The following is a 13,384-nucleotide window of genomic DNA, read 5'->3' as shown; positions in this document are numbered from 1 at the left end:
TATTCATTTTTACGATTTCTTGTTTGATAACTGGTACTTTAATCATATCTTAAAAGTTATATAAAAATATATGTTTAAATCAATTAAACTAATAAAATAATATAATAAAAAAAACCTAGAAAAAAACAATATTAAAAAAATCAAAGATACTGTTCATCACCTCTTTCAATTAATATGTATAATGTCTACGTTTATTTCAAGAATTAATGAGATTTCATATTAACGTGAATTTCATATATCCAACTAAAGCTTATAAATTTCACATATAGTCAAACAAAATGAAAAATAATGTGATATATATATGTATATATAAGGTACGGTTCATTTGAGAACCACTTTTATTGCGAGAATCATGAGAACCAATGGGAACACAAAAAAATACATAGAAAAACATACAATTTTTTTAATATTTTTTTTTTAAATTGCTATATTGCGTCCATAAAAAAAATCGAGTAACAATTATGGATGAACATGTGCATATGTATCATTTTTTGAGAAATTCCGTAATACATTACCAGTATTATACAATTGCACTTTCATTTATATTAACATCTGTAATACACTACTTTTTACATTAGCAATATTAAAAATGCACATGTGCATCTATATGTATGAACATGATATAACGTGTTTTGTTACAAAAGTTTGTGATTTTGAATGATAAAGTAGTCCCCTATACATGTTTTTGGTTAGTTATATCTAGTGGTTGATAGTTTGGTTATATTTGTCACTTTATGATGTAATATGTTGTTTGGTATGGTACGAAGGGTGTTGATGTACATGTGCATAAAGTGAAAATATTATACATATTAGTAATGGTAGTGTATTATAGATAGTAGGAGGTAATGGTAGTGTATTATGGATAGTAGGAGGTAATAGTAGTGTATTATGGATGGTATGATAGATTCAAAGGAAAGTGTATTCAAAGTATTGTACAAAAAACACGTTATATAATGTTCATACATATAGATACACATGTGCATTTCTAATATTGGTAATGTAAAAAGTATTGTATTACAGATGGTAGTTTAAATGAAAGTTCAATTGTCTAATACTGGTAATGTATTACGTAATTTGTCAAAAAATGATACATAGTTACATGTGCATCGATAATTGTTACTCGAAAAAAAAGTTTAAGGACGAAATATAACGATTTTTAAAAAAATATATTAAAAAAATTGTTACTCTGGAAAATTGTGATATGTATGTATGTATATATGGAGGGGTTCATAAACAAAAAAATATAAATGAGAAAACTAAAAACTCTAAAAAAGACGTTAAAACACACCAAAAAAGTATTTTTAAAATTTTTTTATTAAAAGTCAATATTTTTTATCTGATCAAACGTTGATTGTTCAAGTGTTTTATTCATGGTGAACTTAAAACCTTGGAATAGTAGTCTGTAAATGGTAGAACCACCTCTCCTAGTGAGATAAAAGCACCATCAATGAGAAATAAGGATGATAAACTTTCTCAGTTTTCTTGATAAAGATTATGTTGAGTCTATTAAAAATGGTTCTTCTATTCCAATGATTGATGTACTATGAATTCCATCAACCAGCACTACCCTAGATGTTTCAGCTAGTCGAACTCCTAAGGAGAGGAGACGCTGTGTGACATGTTTGAAATCTCGGTAAACTCTAACGGTTGCTAATCCAAGATAGCAGAGCACGATGTGTAATCGATTAGACTTGTGATTGTGTGTGAAAATTCATCATAAACCACAAAATAGACGCAGGTAATGTAACGGTACGGAATCGTGAGTATTTTAGACGATTCTGGAAACAGGACTTGACTAATATATGAACTATAGTGCATAACATAGACGTGTTGGTGGACAAACTAGAACTAGAATGTAACACCCCAAAAATATAAAATTATATATATATGTGCGTGTGTGTGTGTATGTGCATATATATATATATGTATGTATATATATATATGTATATATATATATATACACATGAGTTGGTCATAACCAAGGGTAACGTAACTAGGAATAAATAACCTAGTTAACTAAATGTTAGTAGATAACAAGGGAAAATATGAATAAATGCACCTTTTAAAATAACTTTCAAACTTGGGGGTTAAAAGGAGCAAAAATGAAACAAGTTTATAATTAAAACAATAAAACACCAAAACACACATGTGTGTGTGTTTGGTCGATGTATACAGGAGAAGAAAAAAAAGGGGTTCTCTTCAAGAACCCTAAACACACAAAATTCAACAAAACAAAGAGAAATCGAGCTAGTAAATTGGGGCTTTAACTAAATTCATGATCACCTAAGCTAGGAGATCACAAGGTATGTTGAATTTTGTTATTTGGTGATATTTAGAAATTCAAATTAACATTCATGAACAAATTCTGGTATGAATGATGAATGTTATAGTGAAATAGATATGGATACAAGTCTAGGAACAAGCCCTAGATGTAAACTTGTTGATTTAGCGCCATGAATTAGTGTTTTTTTTTTTCCTTTCAACCACCCCATTTTGTTCTGGTGTTCTTGGGATGTTGTACTACCTTACAATCCCTTTTGACACACAGAAATCATCCAACTCCTTATTTTTGAACTCTGTTCCATTGTCACTTCTAAAGATTTTTACTCGAAGGTCAAATTGCTTTTCATCCTGTTTGACAAAGTCTTGCAAAATACCTTCAGTCTCATCTTTAGAATGTAAAAAGTAAGTCTATGTAAACCTAGAAAAATCATCTACAATAACCAAACAGTATCTTTTCTTTTTCAAACTCATGATTTTTACTAGGCCAAACAAATCCATGTGCAGCAATTGCAAACACTTGGTTATTTTGGACTCTTCAATGGACTTGTATGGCCTTGTTTTGAGAGTGTAGTGATAGTCTTGAGATTTGTGTGCTGAAGCCTCCTGTGCCATAATTATGTCTCTTTATTAGAGGCAGCTAAGAACAGACAAGCATCAGTCATTGGGTTTTCTTTAGACATATCAACTACATACACATTGCCACTCCTATGAGCAACAAGATGTGTTTTACCCCCGGCTATGACAGCTTCAATCTTTTTTTACCATTTTGGCCCAATAATCTTGCAGCTATCCTTAGTGAAGAATGACCCATATCCTTTGTCACTCATTTGTGTGACACTAAGGAGGTTAAACTTCAGATTATCGATAAGATTGACATTCTCAAACTTGAGATTCCCATTCTGAACTGTTCCAGACCCCAACACCTTTCCCTTAGAATTGTTACCAAATGATATATCACCCCCTCCATGGTTTTTGAAATCTTTGAGTAGGGCTCTACATCCGGTCATGTGCCTAGAGCCTCCACTATCTACATACCAAAGACTATCTAAGCATGCAGAATCTCCTTGCACATCAAGTAAACAATTAGTTTATGAGGGTCTCCAAAGCCAATAAGGCTTTGGATGGGGTCACAACAGAATCAGTCTCAAGTCCAGGAACATGGACAGTGGTTAGCTCAGGGTTTTGAACATTTTTTGAACCATTTTTCTCTAACCACTGTTGTGGACCATTTCCTGTCAGGTGTTGAAATCCAAAAGGATGCCTGTTCACTTTTGGTTTAGAAGGCTTTTTGTAAGCCTCATAAACATGTGGGACCCTTTGGTATGGAGGTTGACCTTTTCCTGGAATTGGTTAGCTGGTGCATCTGTCACTTGCATATCTCTGGGAACAGATGTTTTGTTCAACTGTCTTGTAACAGTTGTTTGGATAGACACAAATGGTTGTTGTTTCTTGATGGATGATTTTGATGAACTCTTGAGTGTGTTTGGAGTGTACTCTTTTTTTTAACCTCAAATGTTTTAAGGTACACACACTCTTGAGTGAGATGATTGGTTTTTCCACAGATGGTGCAACTTGGTGCAGGCTCAATTATGCTTGTTTTGTTAATGTCAAAAGCTTTTAAATGAAAACAATCCTTAGTGGAATGGTTTCTATTTTCACAAAAGTCACAAAACAAATTTTTAACTTTTTCTCTTTTCTTCCTCTTTTCAACCTCCTTTGCAAAAGAGTTTTGAACCACTGTTGGGATGTCTTTATTCATTGGCTCATCTTTTTGCATGTTCTCAACTGGAACCGTCCCTCATCGCATTTCTTCGCAATGCCAGCATCACTAATCCACTCGTATAATCTTGGATCTATACCAGAACCCGAACAATAACCGACCAATACTCAAACCCGACCAGGCCAATACGTGACTCCTACCCGGACCCGAAAATAGGGTATTCTAATACCCGGGTATTGAAAACCCGAACCCGGGTACACCAGGTATAGATTTTCTGGCCAATACTCGGACCCGGAACCGAACCCGAACCGGGTATGGCCAATACCCTAAAATTCAAAACCCGGTGATATCCGTACCCAGGTATTAAAAAACTCGGTTTGTGCACCTCTAAACGTTGAAACGCATGCATGTGAAGTAATATATTTTTTGCCTACTCACATATTGATTAAAATTAGAATAGGTGCATACCTTTCCCATCTCCAAGTACACTACAACTCTATAAGTAAAGAAGAAAACATTTCCATCATCCAAAGCTCAGGCCCAGGCTCTCGCTTCTTCTCCTTCACCGGCTTTGTTTCATAGTATGATGTTTCCTCTCCTTCTTCTCCTTCACCGCAAGCAAAACTTAACTAATTAAATGGATTTAAGTATCCAAATCTTTTAAATAAAAATACACAAAGTTGAAGTAACCATACCCAATTTGACGAACCCTTCTTTTATTTTGTAGAAGTCAAATAGTTAGTTCATCTCAAGTGATCTCTTATTTCAGTAATCTGCAAACTTTTTGAAACATGCATACCTGATAGGTGTGAACACTTCTAAAGGTTAACAAAAAGAGTTTACTTACCTTCATGATTGCCTAGAGCTTACCCTAAATCGCAAAAACCAGTGTAACAAAATTAGCGAAATTCCCAAAATCTAAACAACAATAACCACAGAGATAAATATTAGGCGATTTCCAATTAAGGATAATAAGAAAACTAACCTTCACCAGCTACAAGAAACGGAGATGACACTGGCAGAACTGCTGGATGATGTTGATTTGGTTGTTGGTACCCAACCATCGCTGGTTGCTCACCATCACAAAACATCATCTCCCGCTCATGTACTTTGTCTTTCTCGTGATGAACGCCACCAACACCAGCTCGCCACCACCCCCAATGTAGTTAGGGTGATGGGTTTTGACCGGAAAAACAACGATGGTTGGTTCTGAAAGGCTTGTTGTGTGTGTCTTGAGAGAGGGTTTTAAAGGAGAGAGAGAGAGAGAGAGGCGGTTAGAGCATTCTCATCCAATCAATCAAATTATACATACATTCCACTAAAAAACAAGTCCTATATCAATATATTTCCACTAAAAACAAATACTTTTTCTCCCTCCTTTTCAATTAAATAATATTATCATCACATTTTTCTCTTTCCTTCACTCACAACCACTTTCAATATATATTAAAAAATTACACTGGGTGAACAGTGTCCCCCAAAATATACAGATGAACAGTAACATTTTCTCTCTCCTCCACTCACAACCACTTTTTATACCCTTTACAATATAAAAACTCACCCTCACAAGTTTTGATGAATTGGATGAGAATGCTCTTAGATTTTACCTCTCTCTCTTATTTGCTAGACCTAAATGGTAAACAAAAAGAAAGAATGTTAAAAAAAGGATAGTTAGAGTCGATCCCAAGTTCACTAGGATACACATAGTCCCAACCAACCAATTTACTAATGACTAATATACATCAAAAATCTAACATCAATTATATATATACAGTATTGAAAGTGTGTGAAAGTAAAAAAAGAACAAATCATGACGTGACACGTGGCGTAAGTTACTATTCACAAGGTACTCTTTTTAATATATATGGTAACTAGGTTAGAATCCCGTGTATTACACGGGTTGAATAAATATAATTTTTTATATTAAATAATAAAAAGTTATATCTTTATGAACCCCGTATATTGTACGGGTTAAATAAATGTAATTTTATATATCAAATAATACAAAAAGTTATATCCTTAAAAACCATGTGTATTACACATATTAAATAAATGTAATTTTGTATCCTAAATACTAAAAACGCCGTATCTTTAAAAATCATGTGTATAATCGGGTTGAATAAATCTACCAAATAATAAAAAAATTACATCCTTAAAAACCCCGTATATTACACGTGTTGAATAGATATAAGAAATAGTTATATCTTTAAAAACCATATGTATTACACAGATTAAATAAATGTAATTTTGTATTTTAAATTCTAAAAACGTTGTATCTTTAAAAAAAAACGTGTATAGTTGGGTTGAAAAATCTACCAAATAATAAAAAAAATTATATCCTTAAAAAACCCGGTGTATTACACGTGTTGAATAAATATAATTTTACATAGCAAATGATAAAAAGTTATATCTTTAAAAACTTCGTATATTACACGGGTTATATAAATGTAACTTTGAATAGTAAATAATAAAAAAATTAATTTTAAAAACCTCACGTTTTATACGAGTTGAATAAATATAATTTTGTATACCAAATAATAAAAAAAAGTTATATTTTTTAATAAATTAGGATAATATTTAATATTAATTTATTATTTATATCTTTAATATAAGATAAGTAGGAAAGAGAAGTATTTGTTTTTAAAAATATATTAAATTAACAATTTAGATTTGAGGATAATATTTTATTAAAGTATGATAAAATTTAATATTAATTTATTATTTATTTATTTAGTTAATATAAAATGAATATAGATTTGAGGATACCCTCAATGAATGACACGTGTCCAAAAGTTGGTTTCTTTTATTATAGTAGATAGATTCTCCTATATATTAATACATAAACTAAATGAACAGTAAATTGTAATATAATAAAAAATTTAATACAGTTTTTAATGATTTTATTATTTTCACATTATAATAATTGTTATCTTCTTTACTTTTTAAGTTTGATAAACTTCGTGTTAACCGGTTCTTGTATCGAAAATAGCGGTTCGTTATCAATACATGAAGGTAAAAAACAGCACCAGTCTCGTACATAAAAAGCCAAAAGTCGGTACTGGATTGGGTTTGATAATCTTTTAGTTCGATAAATTTGGTACTACTACCCAGTACCATTTGCTCATCTCTGATCACGGGTACCGTACGAACAACAACGATATCGTACAACTTTTTTTTAGTTTCAGGGGTAGGGATGAGCTCGGTACCAACTGATACCGAATTGGTATTGGTACCGAAAATACCGGTTACGGTATCGGTATATGAAGGTAAAAACCGGTAGTGAACCGGTACCAGGAACGCCAAACGTCAGTACCGAACTGGTACTTAGGATATTTCGGTTCAGGAAATTCGGTATCGGTACCCATTACTATTTGGTCATCTCATCCCTGACTACGGGTTTCTACCGAACAACATTATTACCATACAACTTTTTTAGTTGATTTTGTTTTTGTTATTTTTAGTGTTTTTTTCTACATTTTCTTTTTATTCTTTTCATCGATTCCGTATGCAACGCGCTCGTAGTGATTTCAAACATGTATAAATACAGACTAAATAACGAAACAAGTTCGTCGCAACATGACGACGGTTTTTATAACTAGTTAATATTAATAATTTTGATGGATCCCATAAGTAAGTTTGGGAGCTTAAAACCCTTTGAAGTAGTAACAAGGTCGCTTTATGGTTCTACTCCCCCAACCTATGTTATCCTCTTGAATACGAAAACTCAATCAACTACACCCCACCCCACCTTGGAGAATCCTCAATAATATCTATCTATCTATCATCTTGGTGATGGCGTCTTCTTCTTCAGCGCCTAATTTCGGAGCCTTTGTCCAGAAGTTAGCTGATGAAGCTGGAAAGTCAAAAACGTCCAATGATGTCAGCAAGGAAGCCGCTGCTGAAATTGCCCAAGAAAAGGTTAACACTATTGAAAGATTCATGCTTGTTGTGTAATACAGAAAAAGTAAATTAGTAGAAATTAAGTGGGTATTGTTTAAAGTAGGTGTGAGATTAAAACTTAAAAAAAAAAAAAAAGAAAAGAAAAGGACAAATTTATGAATAAAATACCATGAACAAGGTTAAATTGAGAACACTTATTCAACTACCATTTCTCATATAATAGCATTAATCTTTTTAGAACTTTAATAGTAATTGATCCTATATTTTGATATGTATAGTAGGTGTCACTGAATTCATGGTTGCTTATTGAGATTGAGGTTAGTATTAGGCAAGGAAATAGTGATGGTGGTTTGCGCTTACGCACCACACGTGGGACCAGGGGATCTGGAGAAAAAGGAGTTTTGGGACTGTCTAGACGCAATATTAGGAGCTATACCAAGAGAGGAGAGAATTGTTATAGGAGGTGATTTTAATGGTCCCATTGGTAGGGATAGTGATGGTTTCCAGTCCGTACATGCGGGTACATGGGGGTTTTGGGTTTGGTGATAGGAATGAGCCTGGTAGAGATCTTTTAGAATTTGTTGTGGCCCACGACTTAGGTATTTTAAACTCGTTCTTTAGGAAAAGGGATTCACATTTGATTACATTTAGTAGTGGTGGACATAACACGTAGATCGATTATCTCTTAATGAGGTAAGGAGACCAAAGATGGTGGAGGGACTGCAAGGTTATACCAGGGGAGAAAGTAGTGGCTCAACATCGTTTGTTAGTGACTGATATAGCTATGAGTCAAAAGCCGACAGAGGGGGAGATGGAATTTCGACCTAGGATACGATGGGGGAAGTTGAAGGGTGACAACATTACATTGTTTAGAGATAAGGTCACTCGCATGACAACAATGTGACTGGATGGAGACGTAAACCAGATGTGGGAGGCTATGGCGTATGGCGTTACTCATGCGACGAAGGAGATTCTAGGGGTCACAACAGGGAAGATAAGGACGCATATGGAATGTTGGTGGTGGAGTGAGGACGTACAAACCAAGAGATTAAGGGAGAGATACAAGAAGGCCAAGTGCGAGCCGAAGAAGGCAGTGACAGAGGCAAAGAACATAGCCTAAAGAAGATGTATGAGCACCTAGAAACAAAGGATGAGGAGTATGATATGTTCAAGATTGCCAAAGCTAGGGAGCGTAGGAGGCAAGACCTAGGGGTAGTGAAGTTTATAAAGGGGGACGATGGACGTGTTTTAGTCAACGAACATGACATAAAGTTGAGATGGCAAAACTACTTCCATAATCTCTTCAACGGTGGGAGGGGCTGCCAACAACAAATTGAAAACTATACCACCCAAAGGCCACAAGGAAATAACTGTTATTGTAGGAATATCACACCTGGAGAGGTTAGGACATCACTTAAGTAGATGGGAAGGGCTAAGGCAGTTGGTCTAGACAACATACCAATTGAGGTGTGGAAGTGCTTGGGAGAGGAAGGAGTTCAATGGTTAACTAATTTGTTTAACCTTATTTTCAAATTTGGACAAATGCCAGATCAGTGGAGGCGTAGTGTTGTAGTGACTCTATATAATAAAGGAGACGCCCAATGTTGTGAGAATTACAGAGGGATTAAGTTGCTTAGTCATACCATGAAACTATAGTAGAGAGCGATTGAAACTAGAAATTAGAAGAGAAACTCAGGTCACGGTAAACCAGTTTGGTTTTGTGTCAGGAAGGTCAACTATAGAAGCAATACACATCCTTGGGAGATTGATGGAAAAGTATAGGGAGAAGAAGCGGGATCTTCATATGGTGTTCATAGATCTTGAAAGGCAAAAGACCGTGTGCCACGTAGACTGATTTGGGATAGTTTGGAGGGTAGAGGGGTCCCAAGGAAATATATAGACGTTATTAGAGATATGTATGGTACGACGGAAACAAGTGTTCGTGCGCCTGTAGGGGATAGCAATTTCTTCTTTGTGGAGGTAGGACTCCACCAGGGGTCTGCGTTGAGTCCGTTTCTTTTTGCGGTTGTTCTAGATGAGTTGTCAAAGTCGATCCAGGAGACAGTACCATAGTGCATACTTTTTGCAGATGATATCATATTAGTTGCAGAGACTAGGCAAAGCTTGAACGCAAGGTTAGAAGAGTGGCTGATAGCTCTAGAGGGCAAAAGTTTAAGGATTAGTCGCTCAAAGACCGAGTGTATGTATTGTGATTTTAGTGGTACAGACAGCTATGAGGACACTCAGATCACCATTGATGACCAAGTGGTTCCGCAGGTTGCTAGGTTCAAGTATCTTGGATCGTTTGTGCACCAAGATGGGGAGATAGATAGTGATGTAGCCCACCGCATCCAGAGTGGTTGGAGTAGGTGAGAGCAGCCATTGTTGTTTTGTGCGATAGGAGGTTCCCAACTAGATTAAAAGGTAAATTTTATAGTGTTGCAGTTAGACCTGCTATGTTATATGGAACAGATTATTGGCCTATCAAGAAGACACAAGCAGGCAAGATGGAGGTGGCAGAGATGAGGATGTTAAGATGGATGTGTGGGCACACAAGGTTAGATAGGATAAGAAATGAGGTTTTTAGGGAACGACTAGGGGTGGCTAGTATATCGAGTAAGATGGAGGGGAGATTGAGATGGTTTGGGCATGTGAAGAGGAGGTTGACAACGACACCTGTTAGAGCAGTGGAAACCTTTGTTGTTGAGGGGAAGAGGATTAGAGGAAGACCTAAATTGACTTGGGATGCATAAATTAGGCAAGATTTTTAGATTTGCACCTTCTGAGGACCTGGCTCAGGATAGTAGTTCGTGGAGACGTAGGATTAAGGTTAAAGACCTTTAAGGGAGAGTACAGATGGGTCTTAGCTTTGTCTTAGGGGTTTAGATTTTCCTAAACTTTAGGTGGCCATTCCATGCAATTTATATCTGTATATATTTTGTTATATATTGTGGTTTATATCTATTTCCATTTTACTATGCTACTCTGTCACCACCTCTTATGTTTATCTGCCATTGTTATATTTCTAGTTCGGTTTGTTTGCATATTGTCTGTTTTCAAGCCGGGGGTCTCTTTGGAAGCAGCCTCTCTATCCACACGGATAGGGGTAAGGTTTGCCTACATCTCACCCTCCCCAGTGATGTGTACCACATTGAGAGTCGAGACAACATTTCTCCCACCTTCACTCCCACGTTGCCATTTATTTTCTCATTCAAATAATTAATGTAGAAGTTATGCTGTTAGTGTATTAGTGGGTTTAGTCTTAGTAGTTATTTCCAAGCAGTTTATTTGTAAGGCTTTATATATAGCCATTAGTTATTTGTTTTAGGTATGAATGAAAAATTAGAGAATTATCTCAAGTCTTGTTTCTTGCTAATTTCTTTTGAGCTTGATCCACTCAACGAATTATCTACCAACCGATTGGTACATATCACCCAGACCGTACGAATCGCTTTTGCCATTGGTGGGATTTACTGGATACGGTGGTTGTTATTGAAATCTTTCTGAACCAAATTTGGTTAAATAGGGTAACGCTGCTTTTAAAGCAAAAAGTTGGCAGAAGGCAATTGGGTTTTATACTGATGCCATCAAACTCAACAGCACCACTGCAACTTACTTTAGTAACCGAGCTGCCGCCTATTTGGAAGTGGGAAGGTATTATTATGCTTTTTGCAAAAGATAAGTCAGTGTCACTGTGCACGGTTTCTGACATTTTTATTTGCATTCAGTTTCATTCTAGCTGAAGCAGATTGTACCAAAGCTATCGATCTTGATAAAAAGGTATGTTTTCTCTCTAATATAGGATACAAGAAATAGAAGGAAAAATATGCTAATTCGCAAATTATTATTTGAAGCATTTTTGCATCTACTTTCAAAACAGAATCTAAACCCCTAACTAAAAGCAAGCTTGCAGAATTAAGTTTTCATTGTCTTGCAGAATGTGAAGGCATACGTAAGGAGAGGTACAGCACGGGAGATGCTTGGATCCTACAAAAAGGCAATTGAAGGTAGACTTTGTTTCCTTTGGTAGTTTATCTTTTTAAAAAAAGCCACATACTGATAAAAAGCTATTGCTTTGTTCAGATTTCAGGTACGCACTTGTTCTAGAGCCAACCAATAAAAGGGCAGCAGTGTCTGCAGACAGGCTAACAAAATTATTTCAGTAGAATTTGGCTGAAACACGATGCTTGTGGCAGCAGGCTTTTGAATGAAACGGTGAAGTAATCATCGGCTGGTGGTTATGATGTAATATCATAGGTTTATTATGTGAAAAAACACGTCTCCGGAATATGTAGTTGAGAATGTTATTTATATTTTGTATGTTGTGAAGTATATAAACAAAACTATATAAAAACTATAGTGTTATTATTTATTTATGATAAACCTTATATGTATATGATGCATATTTAAATTTATAATAGTTGTATAAATAAAAATTACACAATAATTGTAATAGTAAAAAAGAAATGTATTTGGAAATTCCAATCGATATATTTTAACAAATTAACGGTAATGCCCGATACCCCCGTAAAATACTCGACGAATATTGGACCGGGTATGGGACACAATTTTACAACCGCGTATGGGCATGGGATTATCAATGCCCGACCCGAACCCGGCCCATTGCTATACCTAACTTCTACCGCCCCCGTACTACCAAGGTTCCATTTATTCTCATTCATCTATCCCATATCTCAAACATTCAGGTCCCACCCACAACCAAGACTACATGACTCTACATACTCATACGATATACTTTAGAAGGAATAAAGCTACCTGACATCCATCATTTCATTAAGATATTCATTAAAAACTCTTTATTCATCGAACACATTTGAAACATGTATGCTAGTGCAAAACGTAGAAAAAGGACATTAGAACTCACCTGATGCAAAGCTTCCTAGTTCCATGTTCGTCATTCCGTACCCGTACCCGCAACCGTTACCGGCCTTACCTTGGTGTCACATGAATACAATTACTACCTCTCAAATCATTACATGACCCATCACGAACCCAAAACCATGTCGATGGCTTGGTGACCTTCGAAACACACCCGTCACCCTGATCCCCCAGCTAGAGTCGTAACCCAATCGGGTCACACATGACCCGTACGCACCCCAAACAACTGAACTGGGTCCCCATACACGGGTACCCACGCCATCAATACCCTAGTTCTTCGCCTCGGTTATCGAACCACACCACTGTGGCCCTCGTCGTCGTCCGACATCACAATCATGACCATTGCCTCCATCTGCAGCCAAACCAATGATCGCTACCTCCGCCGTCCACCATCACCGTGGTCGTCGCCCTTGAATGGCGTCACAGTCGTGGCTCCCACCATCAGCTAACACCACCGTCGTGGCTTGCGTCACCATCTAACGCCGCCACCGATGCCATCCCCGCCATCCGACGCCACACTGGCATCGTCACTAACCAAACCCGATTCCCTAATCCTGTCACCCCCATATGCAAACCCTTAAA

General features: G+C 36.1%; 1 protein-coding gene across 1 annotated transcript; it reads left to right on the top strand.

Moving 5' to 3' along the window:
• Positions 1–7,645: 7,645 nt before the first annotated feature.
• On the top strand, positions 7,646–12,297 carry LOC118492291 (translocon at the outer membrane of chloroplasts 64-like). Its single transcript, XM_035990213.1, has 5 exons — positions 7,646–7,921; positions 11,430–11,557; positions 11,632–11,683; positions 11,841–11,910; positions 11,987–12,297. Exons 1-5 carry the CDS (start codon positions 7,796–7,798, stop codon positions 12,067–12,069), a joined length of 459 nt encoding a protein of 152 aa, XP_035846106.1. The 5' UTR covers positions 7,646–7,795; the 3' UTR covers positions 12,070–12,297.
• Positions 12,298–13,384: the final 1,087 nt, after the last annotated feature.

The sequence above is a fragment of the Helianthus annuus genome, chromosome 5, assembly GCF_002127325.2.
Source record: "Helianthus annuus cultivar XRQ/B chromosome 5, HanXRQr2.0-SUNRISE, whole genome shotgun sequence".
In the NCBI taxonomy this organism is placed as follows: domain Eukaryota; kingdom Viridiplantae; phylum Streptophyta; class Magnoliopsida; order Asterales; family Asteraceae; genus Helianthus; species Helianthus annuus.
Note: the sequence above shows the minus strand (reverse complement) of the source record. Positions and strands in the feature narration are given on the sequence as shown.